The 20,500-nt window shown below is 44.9% G+C and overlaps 1 protein-coding gene across 1 annotated transcript in view; it reads left to right on the top strand.

Annotated features, from left to right (window-relative positions):
- Window positions 1–1,585: 1,585 nt before the first annotated feature.
- The window catches only part of LOC124555666 (glucose-6-phosphatase 3), a 145,295-nt gene continuing 126,380 nt past the window's right edge, over window positions 1,586–20,500 (top strand). The window contains exon 1 of the mRNA XM_047129654.1: window positions 1,586–1,765. Coding sequence (XP_046985610.1) covers window positions 1,710–1,765 — 56 coding nt within the window. The 5' untranslated portion in view covers window positions 1,586–1,709. The remainder of the gene's footprint in view (window positions 1,766–20,500) is intronic.

Raw genomic sequence — 20,500 nt, 5'->3', positions numbered from 1 at the left:
CATCTATCAAAGTACTGAAGCACTGCTGCAAATTTATTCTTGAAGTTCTCTGTGACATATTTAATGAGCCCATAAATCAAAGTACTGCCCCTAATAGACTCAAATATCATAATGCAATTGTGAAACCATGGTTCAAAAAATGTATAAAGCTGATGTTTCCAACTACTGGCCAATTTCATTGGTAACAAGTCTCTCTAAAATCCTAGAGAAACTAATATTCAAGAGAACCATGGATCATCTTAATAAGAATAAAATCCTTAATAAAAATCACTTTGGATTCCAAAAGGATACTTCAACTATACACGCCATTTTCTCATTTGTCAACCAACTACTTGAATCCATAAACAATAAAATGTCACCAGCTGGAATACTCTGTGTTCTATCTAAAGCATTTGACTGTGTAGATCACAAAATTCTACTTACAAAGCCTGAGCACTATGGATTAAGTGGTAAAGCAAGGATGTGGTTCAAGTCATATCTAGACGACAGGAGACAGAAGGTAGTATTGAACAATTCTGCAATGGCACCTGCTTGCTCTGACTGGGGCAAAGTAATATGTGGAGTGCCACAGGGCTCGGTGCTGAGTCCCTTACTGTTCCTCATCTTTATGAATGATCTGCCATGCTGTATGACACAAAAAGCACACTCCACCCTGTTTGCTGATGACACAACCATTAAGACTGAGAAACTATTCAATTGCAGTCTAGAGAACACTGCAACCACTGTGTTCAGAGATGCTCTAGATTGGTTCAATTCAAATGATCTCTCACTCATTGTGAACAAGACTCAATTCATTCAGCAAATAAAAAACAGGAAAAATATTCAAATAAAATGTGATGACAGAGAAATATTGAGGGTTGAGTCTTTCCTGGGATTACACATGAACAACAATCTAAAATGGTCAGTTCACTTCAACGGCCTATGTAAAAGACTGATTTCAGCAGCATTTGCCAATTGATCAGTTTCATTTGTTATTGATTTGGAAACAGTTAAAGCTGCATACCTAGGATATTTCCATTCACTTATGACATATGGCATAATGTTTTGGGGTAACCAGTCATGAGCAAACAAAGTCTCTATTGCACAGAAAAGAGTCATCAGAATTATGGCTAGAGTGCACCCAAGATGCTCTTGCAGATACTTATTCAAACCTAGAATACTGTTCTAGCGTGGAAGCTCAAAACCAAAGTAGGACTACCACAGGATATTGAAAGTGTACAAAAAAGGGTAACGTATGATCACAGATTGATTTGAGCCAGTGGAAAGCTATCGGTATGTACACTGTACAGCGATCTGGACCACAACCTCTGAAGGTCTCGCTTTATGGTGGTACAACATGCGGTGTGTGGTTTTCATGAGCAATGAAAAGGGAGGAAATGATGTTTAAGTTGATCTCTACTCCGATTTTCTGTACAGGTTCCGGAACTCTCGGAACCGAGGTGATGCAAAACTTTTTTTGATTTCTGTGTGTGACTATGTGTGTGTGTGTAATTTTTTCTTTTTTTTTTTCAGCGATTACTGGTTTTGATGCTGTGGTATTTTGTCTTTGGCCAATGGTTCAGTTGTGTAATCGCTTCGCTATATCTTTGCGAAAAGTTGTGTGTCGTCTGAAGTGAGCGATGTATGTTTGTTTTTACTGTCAGTACGATTTGATGTGTTGACAAGTTATTTTAAATATTCGTAATTTTTCTGTGTCGTCACAATAAAACATGTTGCACGGACTTTACGAGGTCGGAGCAGCATATATTTCGAGCTTACAAAATGGGTAAGTGCAAGAAGTTGGTTATATTTGGCTTGCAATATTTTGACACCTCAGGTTTTATATTGCTTGTCATCATCATTTCCTGTCGTACTTTAGCTCACTTGATAATTTCACGCGTAGATAGCACCATTATTCGTGACACAAACACTGGTAACTATGTATTGATTGTCATGTATCGTAACCATTCTACTTCGATGGAGACATTATTCGTTGAGGCGCACAAAGTAGCGTAAATAGTGAGGTGTTGAAACATTTATATCCCGCAGTCATTTGCATTAACGACCGTCGATGAAGATTCTAGACATCAATTGTTTCCAGTTTGAGAATAATGGTAGGCTTTTCGTAGCCGGCTGAATGGGCCTAATACTTCGATTTTGAAAAGTTTGACGTAAATACCCGTAAAAATCGTTTTGATAATCTATTTAGGGGAATAGAACATCTGGCAAGCAACATAAAAATTTCTGAAACTTTTAAATTGTTTTCTTCTTATTTATCAAACTTGCTATGATTAGGTATGGAACTGTTAGTAAAATATTTGCTAATGTTGTCTCTGGCATACGCAACAGATTGGTTGGGAAGTCTATAAATATATATCTGTAACACAATCACCCTTGTCAACAGCATCAAGTACCACCTTGGTGAAATCTGCAATAGCTGATACTTCTCCCATTTCAGATATGAAACAGTGTTTCGTTTAGTAAAAGGTTGTATTTATTCATTTAAATGATTAGTCTACCCTTCGTGATTGATTCAGAAATAGTAATTTACAAAACTTGCCTGTTCTTGTTGATTTTCTAATACTTTACTTCCAGGTTTGATTTGTATGTTGCTAAACTTGTCTGTGCATTTTGTATCCTTATGTTTTTGACATCCCACACTACTTTTCTTTTATTTTCTGTCATGGAATGGCTGCTTGCTGTACCAAGTAGCACATCTTTCTGTACCTGTGAAAGTAATTTATGAACTGTGGAATAGTGTAGTGCTTTTGCAAAGAATCGAGAAATTTTAATGTGTGGAAGGACTTTCTGATACCCACAGTTACCCAGCTGCTGCTGCTGTTGAAGAGCCTACTTTTGGAAATAACTTTTCAAAAATTAATTTGAACAGTGTGCAAAATTTAGAGAACATAACTTCTGCATTGTTTTCCATATATACTTCATTCCATGTTTGTTTTGCCAGTGCCATAGAAAAAGTAATCGCCAATGCCCTAGAAAAAGTAAGGGCCATTCCATGGTAACTCGTGCTATGAAGAAATGTTTACAATATATTCCTTTGACAGTTAACAGAAGGAAATGTTTGTATTAAATGTTTTATGAATCAAAACATGCTTTATACAGAATGCTCTACAGAGTTGGAGCTCGATAATTTTTACATTGTTATGTTTATATAATGAAATCCTATAATTATTCTTTGTAACTTGTATTACATTTCCAAGAAATGGGTCGTGCATATGATTAATTAAACACAAATGTCTGCTCTGTTTTATGTAAACACTTCTTGGAAGTTTTATTCACTGTACCAGAAGATCCTAGAAGCATTTTAACAAAATTTTAAACATCCAATCTCTAATAAAACAGAATAAAGAAATAATGAACAAGTAACTCACATTACAATTGGTAACTCACATTGCGTTATCACATATCGTACTCAGACTTGAAATAACCACAGAAATTTACTGCAATTGGAGGGTTCAGTTTTCTGATTAGTTTGTCACTAGTGTAGTTTATCTCATCTTCAATTTTAGGCCACTTCCAAAGCTTCCCATCTTTTATCATAACATCAACCTTAAACTCACCATTTTCAGTTTAGTAACATTACCTGGAAAACATATTGTCATATTTTACAACCACCCAATCATCAACATGTAAATCTAGTGATTTTTCTGTTCTGTTAGTGTTTTCATTTGCAACTGATGAAAAAGTGTGTTCTACATCTTCAGTATTGTAGTGTTCCAAGTGATTAATTTTAGTGACAGTCAAGAAAGGTTTGCAGTTCTTGATTGAGGCTAGGAGGTGTAGTGGTTTGTGTGTTTTTTTTGCTACAGTCTTCTTCACCCATGAGAACTGCTGTCACATTAGAAGAATTTAACAATGCTTTTACAAAATCAGTTGCATTGTTTACAATAAATTTCATGCTTTTCACATGAGACCAAATTTGGTGTTTGACAGCCTCACCAGTTGTCAACTGGCCCCTTCCCATGAAAAGTTGCAAAGTACTTGCGTATAACTATTTGCCTTGACTCTTACTTAGAGCTTTCAAAGCCTCTGCATTATATCTATCTTTAAACTGGGAAGATGGACCATCTGACCAGATTGTAACTTCTCTGGTATTATTTGGTAGTTCTTCAAGATGTCTATCAACAACAGGGACGACTGTGTTTTTTGTGTGGTCCAGATTATCAGATACCAACACACAGGAGTGAGAAGTACCATGAAAGCCAAATCATAGCAGTAAAAATACTAATTCAGTTCTGCTGCCAATGTGCACTTTGAATTTCACCTTGACTTACACATGTAAAATCAACAGAAAAATCAGTATGCATCATTGTAATTATCATCAAAGAAGGTAGTGATGCCCTGTCTGTCTGATAGCTGTTTGATTCTTCTCTCTTGAAGTAGCAGTGCTCTAAAAAAAAAAAAATAGGTCCCATGGTAAGAATATGATCAAGAAGATTCCATACTGTATGTTCTTCCTCTACTTTCAAAATTCTGCGGTCACACTCTTGCTCCCACATCCAGTCATCCTGATTTGGGTTTTCCGTGATTTCCATAAGATGCTTCAGGCAGGTGCCACGATGGTTCCTTTGAAAGAGCATGGCCGATTGCCTTCCCCATCCTTCCCTCAGTAACATTCGGCACAGAGAAGTGTGGCTTCAGGATGACAGTTTCATACATGACAAAAGAAAAATTAGTAAAAGCAATAAACACACAATACTGACAATCAAGTATGCATTAACATTACTGGATGAATTGAAGGACTTAATTCTATTTGCTGCTTCAATGAAGTTTAACTCATTATTGGAAGAAATTAAATTTTCATGTATATCCTTAATTAAATTATTGTCTTCAGAAAAACTTGATAAGGAATGCTTTCCATATGTTAATATGTGTGAATCATTGTAATAAGCAGATAACATTCTCGTTAATGGCAAATGTCCAATTGCATGAAATGTAGTTGCCAATACACTAGGCATATCAAATAGTTCACATGATAAATCACAATGTGTGGCATTCAAGATTAATCCACTATTATTCAATTTGAGCGTAAAGGGTAGCTCAGGTGTATCATAGTTTTTACATGTAAATGTGACATCAAGGATGGAGTTATATGAGAAAATTATACTTTCAGAACATCATTTAAGAAATGGATGATAAACATGTGTTAAAATTCTAGGGCAATCATCTCTTGGGGGATGATTCATAAACAATTATTTCTCACAGCTGTACAGTCTACTATCTAAGAATACTGCCAATTCAGGGCAAATTAACTTATGACTACGTTTACACATATGTAAATCATTTCCATTTAGGGGCACAAAATATCTTCGATCATTGCTGATCAGTGGATAATCATTCAGTACGTACTTCACATGAATACCTGCCTGTCTCCATTTCACAGGATATGTATAAATCTTATACATTTCAAAATTATGCTTTGATCTAGCAATGGGTATAGAAACAATAACAGTTAATTCTTCAGTCATTAAAGTGTATGTGGTGGTTAACTTATAGTAATCATATAAATTGTAAGAGTTAACAGGGTAAATCATAGTATAGGTTGCCTCTAGCTTTCGCTCAATTGATTGTGGGAATTGTAAAAATTGTTCTGGATGTAGTAGTACACTGCTCAAACAATCATTTGAACTACTTTCTAAGGCTGTTCTTAAGTTAAGGGCATCAATTCTAGCACTTGATAAACTATCAGAAATCCTTAACAAAAGAGTGTTTAAATCTAAGTGTCCACTCACAGCATTTAATCTTTGGAATGGTTCTTGGATATTTGCGCTCGTTTCACTATGAATTACGTGGAAATGGGAGATAACTTGCTTTACAATCTGTCCAATGAAAACTGTGTGGTTAGTAATGGTTCTTTACATATTCTTTAATACGATAGTTTCATTAGAGTGGTTAGTTGAATCTTTACTGGACTGTTGTTCAAGAGCTAATATTTTGCCTTTAACTTCCAGTAGATCACAACTAGTTAAACTACCAACTACAGTATGAAGGATGCTCCGTCCAAAATCAAACCAGGCACGTTTACGCCTAATTAAAGTCTTGTGTGGCAAAAGCTTTTAAAAAACAGTAAATCTCTTGTTCATAATTAGCAATGTAGACTCGACCTGCATTTTGGCTGTGATCCAGTTATAATACCATGATGTACCCATTTCCAAAATTGTATCATTACCCTTAACAGAACGAATTAGATCAATTTGCTTCTTTACAGAATTGAACTGTTGTTGGATTTCACTCAGATTGTACTTCAGGACAAGTTTTGCATTACTTGTTGAAACTACCATGTCTGACCATGGTTCAAACAAAACTCCTGTACTCTGTGGTACTGTTACTACAGCATTAGTAGAATACGCTATTATAGCAAACATGAGAATAAAAATGAACATGGTTAATTAGTTCTAAATACTAGAGTTAACAATGAACGTAAAATAAATGAGTTCGTTGTGGCAACCTGTGGAATAAAAGGTTTAGTTTCACTGTGCACTCGTGCAATAGTTTCAATACTAAATTTTCACAACACATTCACATAAGCACGTGCCTGAAATAAACACAGGCATTGCACTCTCACACACTACACACGTTCACACAGCTTGTAGGGGTGTCGCAAACAGGATCGCTTGGAACGTGGCGATGCCTCGGACGTCTGGACAGTGACCTCGCGATTTTCGCTTCCTGGGGTTGAGAACAGCTGGTCTGCCTCTCGGTCGGTCCTTGTCATCTTGCAATACTACAGGAAATCTACCCAGAAATGGCTTTACACGATTGACATGAACGACAGTCAAACGAAAGGGCAGTTTGAGCTTAAGAGTGACTGGCGACAACACCTCCAAGATTGGATATGGTCCATTCCAAAACTTCTTAAACTTTTTGACTTGACTCTTCTTTAGCACCGCATTGCTCAGATACACAAGATCTCCAACTCGATACTGTGGCACTGCCGCTAGGTGGTCGTGTTGTCTTGCTTGCTGAAGAAAGGATAGATGATTTCGCTGTTTCACTCCCGTCCATGTTTCCTTTAGCTTGCGTGCTAGATCCCTTACGTGTTCATTGCTGATCCCGGCAGTCGATCGTGCAAAGTCCAAGGGTGAATGCATTCTTCTTCCGTAGTCGATCTCATATGGACTTAGGCCAGTTGAGCTGTGCATTTTGGCATCATAACAACTTACTAAGTACGGTAAACAGATATCCCAATTGTCGTGTTTGCTGCCCACATAATAGCAAACCATTTTAATAATTGTTGTGTGGACTCGCTCAACTCTTCCATTTCCTTCAGGATGTGCTGGTGTGGTCCTTAACTGAGATACTTGCATGAACTTACAAGTTTGTTTAAGTAATTCACTCGCAAAATTCGTTCCTTGATCACTAATTATACTTAATGCAGGTCCAAACTTAAGTATCCATTCTTTTACAAAAACTTTAGCTATAGTCTCAGCGCCCTGATCAGGTATTGGTATCATGAGAAGGTATCTAAAGACACGATCTAACAATGTCAACATGTATTTGTTTCCATCTTTAGTCTTTGGCAATGGTCCTGCGACATCTAGTCGTACTCGTTCAAATGGTTCACTTGTCTCTGGCAGTTCTTGCAATGGTGCTCTACTTTTTCATACATTACTCCGTCTCTTACAGGAATCACATTGTGAAAAAAACTCGAAAACATCAACTTTGTGGCTCGGCCACCAAAACATTTGAGCTATTTTAATGTTTGTTGCTTTTTTACCGCAATGTTGACAATAAAGAATTGTGTTGTTCTCTCATGATTTGCTCTTTCATGCTTTCTTGAATAACTAGGCGGTTTCCTTTAATAGTGATTTTGTACAATAATCCATCCATTTTGACAAAACGTTGATCATTTTTCCTTAATTTGCATTGTGGATCATCTTGAGCTGCGTTTAACTCTTCTTCTCGACATATTGTAACACAAACATTGACTTTTCGACTTGTTGCATCAGCAGACACATGTTGTTTACCAGGTCGGGGAATAACCTTAAATTGGTACTCACTCAGTCTTAATGCCCATCTTGTTAATCTGGAACTTGGCTCCTTTAAGCTCAATAACCATTCAAGTGCGGCATGATCTGTAATAACTGTAAATTCTTATCCTGTTAAGAAACATCTGTTGTGTTTTATACCAAAAACCAAAGCACAGAGCTCCTCCACAGTTGTAGTACAATTACATTCTGCTTTGTTTAATTGTCTGGAAGCAAATGGTATTGGATGTTCGTGACTATTAACTTCATGAGACAAGATTGCACCTATGGCAAAATTTGATGCATCTGTTGAAAGAATAAAAGGTTTAGTGAAATCCTGATAGGCCTGAAAATTCTTTACATCTTCAATTAATTTTGGATCAGGTTGAACACCTTCACTGGTTATAATATGACCAAGGTAGTTAACTTAATTTTGTGCAAAACGACATTTATCTATTTATAAAGACTGGCCTGCGCTTCTTATACGCTCAAAAACTGCTTGTAGTCGCTCAGTATGCTGCTTCATGTATTCACCAAAATTATTATATCGCGAAGGTAAAAAAGTGCTTGTGTTGGGGTGAGCCCTCGTAAAACTGAATCCACCAGGCGTTGAAATGTAGCTGGAGCATTACGAAGTCCAAACGGCATACGAAGATACTTCTATACTCCTGTTGCTGTTGCAAATGAAGTTTTTACTTGATCATCTGGACGCACTGTTAACTGGTGATAACCACTTGTTAAATCACATACTGAAAAAATTCGACATCTGCCCAAGTAATCCAAGGTTTCCACTAAATTTGATAGAGGATAAATGTCGGGTGTGGTCACAGCATTCAAAGATCGGTAATCAACACAAAAACGGAACTGTGGTTCTCCAGAAATTGATTTCTTCTTTACAGTTCCAACAGGCGAACACCGCGGTGGGTCTGAATGATCTCTTGGTTTAATAATTCCAGCATCTAATTGTTCTTTAACCATATCTTCTACCAACTCTCTTTGACTAAATGGTATTCTGCAAGGTTTCTGTGTGATTGGGGCTGCGTTCCCTGTATGAATACGATGCTAAACTAAATGAGTGACAGTTAAAGTTGCACGTTCTCGGAATAAATCTGCATACTCAAACAAAACAGGCGCTAAAATCTCCTGTTCACCAGCTGTCAAATGTTCTATCTTCTTCCAAATCTTGCGCTTCAGTTCATTATTAACTACGTCTCCTTGTTGCTATTTTGTGGTACTGTTACAAAAATCTATGTTTATAACTGCAGCATTTGTTACTACATCTGGAATCTACGTCATTTTTACTGATGCTCGACACTTCAGCAACTTTCGTTCCTCGTGGCAAAACAACGTCCTCATTCTTCATATTCGTTGTTGTAACCGGGACTTTTGCGGCATTCTGTCTCACCATTGCAGCAACAGCTATACTTCTAGCAACATAACAATGCATTGTATCCAGTAACTCACTTTTCTCGGGTCGCCCAATTAATAACAAAGTTCCTTCCTTGCATCGATGTGACTTAACTTCAACGTAGATTGTTTTCCCTGCTCCCTTGAGAATTTGCTGAGGCTGATCAATTTGAACATCGACTCGGACGGTTTGAACTGATGCATCGTTTGGGCCGTCCATTCACACCACGTCAGTTTTGCTGCTCCTTTGAGTAAGATCTGAAGAACGATTTCCTAGGTTGTAGTTGTAAGGCCTAGTCTGATCTTTCTTTCTGCGACAAATATCTCTACCTTGTTAGAGGACAAGAAATAAAATCCAAGTACACCGTCATAACGCCTTTCGTTATTTGAAACTACTTGCACCCTTGCTGTGTATTTATCTTTATTTTCACCTTCATCTTGGCCTTGGGCAAGAATGAATTCTACGTCAACTTCTCCATAGTTACGTAGCTTTCCTCCATTTAACCCTCGCACTTTTAATAGCGGCGGTTTCAATTTATCCCCACATTAATGAGGAGTGTGCTCCTGTGTCAATAAGTAGTTTAATGTTTCTCCCACGATATACAGCACGTATCACGAAGTCATTTTCGGTCTGGTTTTCACTGGAACTAACAGGATCTATTGGATGCTAAATAAATAATAAATAAATAGAATCACTGTCTCTGGCAACGGGTGGACGGAGTGGTGGCCCGTACGTCCCCGTACTCGTTTAAAGATCTGACAGATTGTCTGTTCGCATTACCTTTCTTCTTGTTGCGACAATCTCTCGAAACGTGACCCTGCATCCCGCAATGATAGCAGATTCGATTCTTTTCACAATCCTTACGCTTGTGACCCAGCTTATTGCACCTGTAGGATTGTACTGTTGTGTTGAAAACTCTGCGTTCTTGTTTCTGCATCTCATTCGGTTGTCTTAGTGCTTCAACGAAACCAACAGCTGATTGTACTGCTTCCTGAAACGTTTTGCATCGCGCCAATCGAACAACTTTGCTTACTTCCTCTCCGTGCAACCCATGAATGAATGTGTCCAAGGCTCTCTGGTCGGCTTCGAACAGCTGAATGCGATTTTCATTTTCATCTCGTATGTTTGAGCGCTGATGTTACGAATTCTGTCGGCAAACTCCTCGATAGATTCGTCTCGTCACACTCGCAAACTGTGAAGCTGCTCTCTGTAAAATTCGATTGCGTTTTTACGTTTAAATCTCTGGACCGTCCCAAATTCGTTGTAATCTTCTGTTTTCACCCTAGTAGCCTCCGCGCTAATGAAATCTTGTGCTGCTCCCTGAATTCTTAATTTGGCAACCACTAGCTTATCGGAATCTGTCCAGGATCCTAACAGGGCGGCACCTTCAAGTTAACGAAAAGACACCTTCACATCATCTTCGGGTTTCCCGCTAAACACTGGTACTGGTGGCAATAATGAAAAATTCCTTATTTTAGTCGTATCTGCACTGCACGAACTATCATTTGCCAAATCTTTCGTAATGTTTCACTCGTTTCTTTCTGGTTTTAACTGCCGAATCTCTTCTTGCAGTTCATTAATAACAGTTTGTAGATCGACAACGTTACTCTGACTGGATTGCGACATTTCGTCTAATTTAACGCCAATGAGTCACTCAAATGTAAAATAAAAATCCATCACTGCCTTTCATATTATAGCCAAACTGGAGTAGACAAATCTGAATCCCAGCGTTGGATGTCCCCGCGTAGTCGGAAGATGTTTATGCTGCTGCAGCAGCTGCTGCTGCTGCTCGATGTTCACATTGTGGTGCACCCCTTCAGGACTGCAGATTTTTCATAATTATTCCCATGCTGACACCACTTCTAAAGGGGGGGGGGGGTTGTTTGTGTTGTTGCCTCGGATGATAATTAGACGAAATATTTGTCAGGATTTGTAAGCTGTGGGTCCTTGAGGTACGGCAATATGCGAACACGAGAAGTAAGTTTAAACAGTTTTATTAACAAAGGCTGATTATAAGACATGCACGCTGCGCGCACCCATCATCACTGTGTCTGACATCCTAATTATGGTCGTATCGAAAGGTTCCATGGTGAGCTAAGAAAAGAGACATATTCGCGCCGGAGGCCACACTAGTTAATACGGCGTGCTGCGGATGGCGGCCAGTGCCTTACTACTGCCTGCGTCGCACTGCGGCCGGACACACGTGTACTGCCCAAGCACATTGTTAGCATTCCACACATGTCGGCTGGCAAGTGCGTGTTATGTACCGTATGGCTGCGTGCAGCCCGTAGACCCTTACACGTCTTTAGTACCTGCAGCAATGACAACGCCACTACTTGACACAGACGGCACTGGTACTTCATAAGCCAACGATGGCTCTATAACAACCAGGGAACAGAACCCATTGAGTGGCATGAACTCGCCATGGAAATGGAACTATGGTAAGTGGAATGTCTGAACCTACGTAGATATGTGCACAAAAATAATTAGCACATTTCTGGTGCAGGCGGCTAACAACTGAGCACATGACAACTCTTGACACAAATGCAAGGCTAGGTCGGTGGTGGTTTAACTCTGCAGGAGCACTGGCCTACTTCACTTACTGCCACTCTAAAGTAAAAACTTCCGTCAGCAAGTTTGCCCATATGACACAATGTATGTGCCCTCCATGGTAGGTTTCTGAACTACTCCACTGTTCTACCCATGCCAGCTAATCTGCCTCCATCAGGTCATCTGTTGAGGTGTAAACTAAATACCCCCCCCCCCCCCCCCCCTGAAATGGCTAGGCTTGCGCTGCAACCTCTGGCGCAGAACTGGAGAAAGTGCTGGAGAACCCAGTAGTGGACCAACCACTGAAGGAGGCAACACCGAAACCACCGGCTCCGCCAGAAGGGTCAAAGGACATGAGGGCTGCAGCAATGGCTCCATTGACAAGGGGAACGTTAGGGGAAGGAGGCTGGGTCAAAAGCCATCGGCCTCCACCATGTCAGGTGGAAGCACGAGCCACACTGTGGCCCAAGGATGTATACAACAGGACAGTGGAGGGTGCAGAAGAGGTGGCAATGTTGAGGCATGCTTCTGCAAGTGGAAGCCCTCTCTGGGAACAACATTGTGATCAACCCAGCTGCTCAGTGTACCTGAAGATCACAGCAGCGATGCTCCAACAGGGTGTAGGTGCAACTGATTGGCTTGACCCCCCTGCGGGTCCGGGGTAAGAATAGGCCCGAGGTATTCCTGCCTGTCGTAAGAGGCGACTAAAAGGAGTTTCAACCGTTTCGGCCTTTTATGTGATGGTCCCCCTTGGGGTTTGACCTCCATTTTTCAAAATTCTACAGGAGTACGAGCCTTTTGGGGAAGGACACCTTACATGGTGTACCACTGGTCCTAAGTGCACTAAGACCTTGGCACTCAGCATTGCACCGGCGTTGTAACCATACCCACTATTCCTCAAATTGGGCCTAAACGCCTGATGGGTTGTCAAAGTTACGCCCATAGTGCCTCTCCATCTGCACCAGCGATCATGATGGACTTTCCATGGCACCAGAAATCCAGCACGGTAGCCAGCCCGTTGTGGTGGGGTCGTCATGTACCCTCTAGGTTGTAGCCCCCTGACAACACAGGGATCGTACTGCCGATGCCTGAGCTGCACCCTCCCCAAGTCGGCCAAGGAGTAGATGCCCGTCTCCTTGGGGCATCAGGACTCCCGGCAATGGTCATCCTGCCAGGTGGCCCTTGCTGCGGCTGGGTGGCGCCCGTGGGGAGAGCCCCTGGTCGGAGTGGGTGGTATCGGGGCGGACGTTTCGCAGATGAAACGTCAACACGTATCAGGTCGCTCTGCGGCCGAGTCTTTCAAAAGAAAAGGTGCCGTTTCTAGTTCTAGTTCTGGTTCTCCTGCCCTTTCCCCCTTGGCCACTCCATGGGAGGAGGGACAGGCCCGCCGGCTTGGGGCGAAGTACTTCCCCCGCTATTTGGTCTGTTCTCGAACCGATGGGGGGACGTTCGCCACCTCCAAGCCCATGTTCTTTTTTCAGCACATTGAGGATGTCTTCGGGGAAATCGAGGCTCTCAGCAAGATGTGATCAGGGTCCGTTCTTATCAAGACCACCTCCGCCACACAGTCGGCGGCGCTCCAGGCGTGCGACCGCCTAGGGGACATCCCAGTATCCATTGTCCCACATCTGCCACTAAATAGGACGCAGGGGGTTATTTTTCATCGTGACCTCCTTCTACAATCTGATGAGGAGCTTCGGGCCAACCTGGAGCGCCGCGGCGTGCATTTTGTCCGGCGAGTCCAGCGCGGCCCCAAAGACCATCGCATCGACACCGGGGCCTTCATCCTTGCCTTCGAGGGGGACGTTCTCCCGGAGAAGGTGAAGGTGATGTGCTACTGGTGCGACGTGCGACCTTACGTCCCGCCTCCTATGCGCTGTTTTAGGTGTTTGCGCTTTGGGCACATGTCGTCACGGTGTGAGGCTGAGCCCCTTTGTGGCGATTGTGGACGTCCTCTTCATGAGGAACATACATGCACCCCACCACCTCGGTGCATTAATTGGCCTGGCGTCCACTCGCCTAGATCCTCAGACTGCCCCGCCTATCAGAAGGAGAAGAAGATACAAGAAATTAAAACTTTGGATCGGCTCTCTTATTCTGAGGCCACGAAGAAATATGACCGCCTTCATCCCGTGCCATTGACCACTTCGTTTGCCTCAGTTGTGTCCACTCCTTCCGGGGTATCCTCACTCCTATCCTGTCCCCCCTCCGCCTCCTCCACCCATCAGGGGGCTCCGCCTCCCGAATCCCTCCCTTCCAAATCCTCCTCTCCCGTGGCCCCCACCCCCTCTGCCCCAGGGGCCACCCTTCCTCCTCCTCCTCCCCCCCCCATGCCACCTGAGAAGCGATCCTCTTCTCAGGCGTCCATCGGGGAAACGTTCCGGACCCCAGCTTCCGAGGTCCGGCGTTCCAAAACTGACCCCGCGCGGGAGGACCTTCTTCGGGTCCAGCCCACCATCCCTGTGCCTCCTCGGCCTTCCAAGAAGGCCTCCAAGAAGAAGTCTCTATCCCCCTCTCCACCCCAGCGCGTTTCGTCTGACGCTTCATCCGTGAGTCGCTGCTCCCGGCCGTCCTCAGTTTCGCCGGGACGCTCTGCTGCCAGGCGCTCCGCCAGCCTTTCGTCGGCAAATGATGCGGCCCCTCCTACACAATCAGGGACAGCGGCCGCAACTGGCGACGAGTCGATGGAACCGGATCCGCCTCCCGTCGGTTGTAGCGTTGTTCCCTCGCAACCTGGCCCTCCGCGGCCGTCGCGGTGACCAGCTCTTCCCCCGTCTCGTTCCCCCAACTTTTTGACTAGCGATGGCCTTGTTACATTGGAACATAAGAGGTATTCGATCTAATCGGGAGGAATTACAACTGCTCCTCCGCCTGCACTGTCCGCTCGTCCTTGGTCTCCAGGAAACCAAGTTGCGCCCGACTGACCGTATTGCCTTTACCCACTATACCTCGGAGCGGTATGACCTCACCCCTGTGGACGGTATCCCAGCTCATGGTGGGGTCATGTTGCTCGTTCGGGACGATGTCTATTGCCATCCCATTCCATTGACCACCCCACTCCAAGCAATAGCTGTCCGCATTACTCTTTCTGCTTTTACTTTTTCAGTTTGTACCATCTACACTCCACCGTCATGTGCTGTTAGTCGGGCTGACGTGATGCACCTGATCGTTCAGCTTCCCCCGCCGTTCTTATTGTTTGGCGACTTCAATGCCCATCATCCCCTTTGGGGCACTCCTGCATCCTGTCAACGAGGCTCACTCTTGGCAGATGTCTTCAACCATCTCCATCTTGTCTGCCTCAATACCGGCGCCCCGACTTTCCTCTCGGACTCTACTCATACCTACTCCCACTTGGACCTCTCGATCTGTTCTACCACTCTTGCCCGTCGGTTCGAGTGGTATGTCCTTTCTGACACCTATTCGAGCGACCACTTCCCCTGTGTCGTTCGTCTCCTGCACCACACCCCATCCCCATGTCATTCGAACTGGAACATACTGAAAGCTGACTGGGGACTTTACTCCTCCCTGGCGACCTTTCCGGACCATGATTTTCCCAGTTGTGACAGTCAGGTCGAATACCTCATGGCTGTTATTATCAATGCTGCCGAACGTTCCATTCCTCGTACTACTTCTTCTTCACGTCGCGTTTCCGTCCCCTGGTGGAACGAGGCTTGTAGGGACGCTGTCCGTGCTCGACGACGTGCTTTACGCACCTTTCGCCGCCATCCTACGTTGGCGAATTGTATTAAATACAAACGACTCCGAGCGCTATGCCGTAGAGTCATCAAAGACAGCAAAAAAGCTTGTTGGGCCTCTTTCACCAGCTCCTTTAACAGTTTTACTCCCTCTTCCGTCGTTTGGGGTAGCCTGCGCCGGCTGTCGGGCATTAAGGCCCACTCCTCGGTACCTCGCCTGACCTCAGGTAATGAGGTCCTTGTTGATCCTGTGGCTGTCTCCAACGCCTTTGGCCGCTTTTTCGCGGAGGTTTCAAGCTCCGCCCATTACCACCCTGCCTTCCTTCCCAGGAAAGAGGCAGAAGAGGCTCGGCGACCTTCCTTCCACTCGCTGAATCTAGAAACTTATAATGCCCCCTTTACTATGCGGGAACTCGAACGTGCGCTTGCACTGTCCCAATCCTCTGCTCCGGGGCCAGATGCCATTCACGTTCAGATGCTGGCACACCTTTCTCCGGCGGGCAAAAGCTTCCTTCTTCGTACCTACAATCGCGTCTGGACCGACGGTCAAGTCCCCAGGCGTTGGCGTGACGCCGTTGTTGTTCGTATACCCAAACCCGGGAAGGATAGACACCTTCCTTCTAGTTACCGCCCCATTTCTCTTACAAGCTGTGTCTGTAAGGTGATGGAGCGCATGGTTAATGCTCGGTTAGTCTGGATTCTTGAATCTCGACGACTACTTACTAATGTCCAATGCGGCTTTCGTCGCCGCCGCTCCGCTGTTGACCACCTTGTGACCTTGTCGACATTCATCATGAACAACTTTTTGCGAAGGCGCCAAACGGTAGCCGTGTTCTTCGACTTGGAGAAGGCTTATGATACCTGTTGGAGAGAAGGTATCCTCCGCACTATGCACAGGTGGGGCCTACGCGATCGCCTGCCCCTTTTTATTGATTCCTTTTTAACGGATCGAAAGTTTAGGGTACGTGTGGGTTCCGTATTGTCCGACGTCTTCCTCCAGGAGAACGGAGTGCCTCAGGGCTCCGTCTTGAGCGTAGCCCTTTTTGCCATCGCGATCAATCCAATTATGGATTGCATTCCACCTAATGTCTCAGGCTCTCTCTTTGTCGATGACTTCGCGATCTACTGCAGTGCCCAGAGAACATGCCTCCTGGAGCGCTGCCTTCAGCGTTGTCTAGACAGCCTCTACTCATGGAGCGTGGCAAATGGCTTCCGGTTCTCTGAAGAGAAGACGGTTTGTATCAACTTTTGGCGATATAAAGCGTTCCTTCCGCCATCCTTACATCTCGGTCCTGTTGTTCTCCCATTCGTGGACACAACTAAGTTTCTAGGGCTCACGTTGGACAGGAAACTGTGTTGGTCTCCACATGTCTCTTATTTGGCGGCCCGTTGTACACGTTCCCTTAATGTCCTCAGAGTTCTTAGCGGTTCATCTTGGGGAGCAGATCGCACTGTCATGCTTCGCTTGTATCGGTCCATAGTCCGGTCGAAGCTGGATTATGGGAGCTTCGTCTACTCGTCCGCTCGGCCATCCCTCTTACGCCGGCTCAACTCCATCCACCATCGGGGGATACGTCTTGCGACCGGAGCCTTCTACACTAGTCCTGTCGGGAGTCTTTATGCTGAAGCTGCCGAATTACCATTGACCTACCGGCGTGACGTACTGCTGTGTCGGTATGCCTGCCGGCTGTTGTCTATGCCCGACCACCCCTCTTACCAGTCCTTCTTCGCCGATTCTCTCGACCGTCAGTACGGGTTGTATGTGTCTGCCCTGCTGCCCCCCGGAGTCCGCTTCCGTCGCCTGCTTCGACAATTGGATTTTGCCCTCCCTACCACCTTCAGAGAGGGTGAGAGCCCGACACCACCTTGGCTCCAGGCTCCGGTTCATATTTATCTCGACCTCAGCTCACTCCCGAAGGAAGGTACTCCGGCTGCAGTGTATTGCTCACGGTTTGTCGAACTTCGTGCTCGCCTTGCCGGTCACACCTTTATTTACACCGATGGCTCCAAAACTGACGATGGTGTCAGCTGTGCCTTTGTCGTCGGGGCCGCCACCTTTAAATACCGGCTCCTCTACCAATGTTCGAGCTTTACGGCCGAGCTTTTTGCTCTCCATCAGGCCATTCAGTATGCCCGCCGCCACCGCCATTCATCGTACGTGCTCTGCTCTGACTCACTCAGTGCTCTTCAGAGCCTTGGAGCTCCCTATCCGGTCCATCCCTTGATTCAATGGATACAGCAGTCCCTCCATTCTTTCGCTGATAATGGTGGTTCTGTCAGCTTTCTGTGGGTTCCCGGACATGTAGGAGTGCCTGGGAATGAGGCTGCAGATGCTGCAGCCAAGGCTGCAGTCCTCCTGCCTCGGCCAGCCTCCCACTGTGTCCCGTCATCTGACGTTCGTGGGGATGTATGTAAGAGGCTTGTGTCGTTGTGGTGGGATGCTTGGTCATCCCTCCAAGGAAACAAGCTCCGGGCAGTAAAACCGCTCCCAACTGCTTGGACAACATCCTCCCGACCATCTCGGCGCGAGGAGGTCCTTCTGACCAGGTTGCGGATTGGGCATTGCCGGTTTAGCCACCGCTACCTGCTCTCCGGTGACCCAGCCCCGCAGTGCCCTTGTGGTCAGGAATTAACAGTGCGCCATGTTTTATTGTCGTGTCCCTGTTTTAGTCAATTTCGTGTTGTCCTGTCCTTGCCATCTACTTTACCGGATGTTTTAGCTGATGACGCTCGAGCAGCTGCTCGTATTCTGCGTTTTACAACTTTAACTGGCTTGTCCAAAGACATTTAACCTTTTTACTTATTTTATCTGCATCTTTGTCAGGTCCTTCTGGTGTCCCCCCATCTCCTTGAGTTTTAACAGATTCCATGTGCTCTAGCAACAGTGACAGGGCGCTAATGACCTCAGCAGTTGAGCGCCCCTAAACCCAACCAAAAAAAAAAAAAAAAAAAAAAAAAAAAAAAAAAAAAAAAAAAAAAAAAATGATTGGCTTGACGAGTCAGCTGCTCTGCACCAACATCTACCACGAACAACTGCCGACCTTTGTGGCGCACCTCGACGGCCAGCAACCACCCCAGCTGCCAGCTGAAGGACTGGGCCCAAGTGGCAGCACTGGGTTTGCTTTCGTCCACGGCGACTACGTTGAGCAGCAATTCCTGCCTTGTGGGAGCAGTGTTTTCACTGCAGAGCTGATTGCTCTTTATCGTGCACTCGCTCAGCTTTCCTCCTGCCCTTGGGAGTCATTTGTCATATGCAGTGACTCCCTGAGAGGATTGCAAGCACTCGTCCAGTGTTTTTCTCGAGACCCTTTGGTGCGCAGTATTCAAGATGCTATTTTTGCTCTCGCCAAGTGTGGTCGTTCAGCGACGTCTGTGTGGACCCCGGGCCACATCGGCATTCCAGGAAATGAATGTGTCAATCGGTTGGCCAAGCAGGCCACCACTTCGCCACCCCTGGAGCTTGGTCTTGTGGAAAGAGACCTCCGGTCAGCTCTACATCGCAAGGTCCACGATGTTTGGAGCTCTGAATGGTCTGTCTTGAACACGCCAAATAAGCTCCGCACGGTAAAGTCGTCCATGGTCGTATGGAACTCATCCTTGAGGAGCACGCGTAGGGACTCAGTTGTTGTCTGCCGTCTCCGAATTGGACATACGCGGTTGACCCACAGCTATCTCCTTCGCCATGAGAACCCACCTAAGTGTCGCTGTGATGCAGGGCTGACAGTGGTCCATCTTCTGATGGACTTCCCCCTTTTAGCCCCCTTGCGGCAGTCATTTAATTTACCAGCTGCACTTCCTTTAATTCTAGGTGACTCAGTTTTACGTTTTATCTGTGCAACTGGGTTTTATCACTCACTCTAGTGTGGGCGCTCTTGCATGATTTCTCAGGCTACACCCACTCCAGCGACTTTTAATTGTGATGTGGATACCAAAATATTGTCTTTTATGGTAACAAGTTGTGTTAGTACCTCTATGAACGCTTTCCAGCTGGAGGTTCTTCGTTTGTAGTCGAGTGTTTCACCTTTTACCTTTTACCTGATCCATCAACCACTGTAGTCCGTTTTACTCTAGTCAACTATTTGCTCTGCTCCTCTTAAGTGAGCTCTATTTTGTGTTATTGCGGCGTTCATTTTGCTCTGTACCCCTTGGTATTCCCTCCCTCTGGGTGCAGAGGTTACGTTTTTACTGTATAGGCCTTTTACAAGTATGTCTGTTTGGAACAGGGGACTGATGACCTCAATGTTTAGCCCCCATCAAACCCCAAAACCAACCAACCAACCAACCAACCAAGTGTCAGCCCCAGGAGGAAACCCACCAACCCATGGTGGCCCTTAGCATACGACTCAAGGTGCAACACATCCAAGGGACACCACAGCTGGTACCCATGTAAACATTCTTCTGGAGTGCACATGCTGACCAGCCTCACCTGACACGTAGCCAGAAAACTCAACAATGTGTTGTTGCGGGAAGAGGCAGACATGGACTTCTTGATCCGGGTCTTGAATGTATGCACAAAGTGCTGCAACTTTGAGTTAGAAGCCAAGTGCAGTGGCGCCATAGTCGGTTGCTGAATATCATTGCAGATGCAGAAGTCTTCAAATTCCCATGACACAAATTGTCTACCATTACAGGACACAGGCACCCTAGGGGATCCCTCAATGACAACAATAATCGACAACATGTAAACAGTGGTAGTTGATGTTGTGAACGACAGCTTGGCTACATAGAGAAAATTTGACACTGCATTGACCACCAACCACCATGTGCTACCCAAAAATGGATCCGTGAAATCGATGTTCACCATGTCCCAAGGGTGCTCAAGGACTAGCCAAGGAGAGAAATGGTGCGACAATGCAGCCTGGTTCTATGCACAAGCCCACACA

This window comes from Schistocerca americana, chromosome X (genome assembly GCF_021461395.2).
Source record: "Schistocerca americana isolate TAMUIC-IGC-003095 chromosome X, iqSchAmer2.1, whole genome shotgun sequence".
Classification (NCBI taxonomy): Eukaryota; Metazoa; Arthropoda; class Insecta; order Orthoptera; family Acrididae; genus Schistocerca; species Schistocerca americana.
This window is presented reverse-complemented; position numbering and strand designations above follow the sequence as displayed.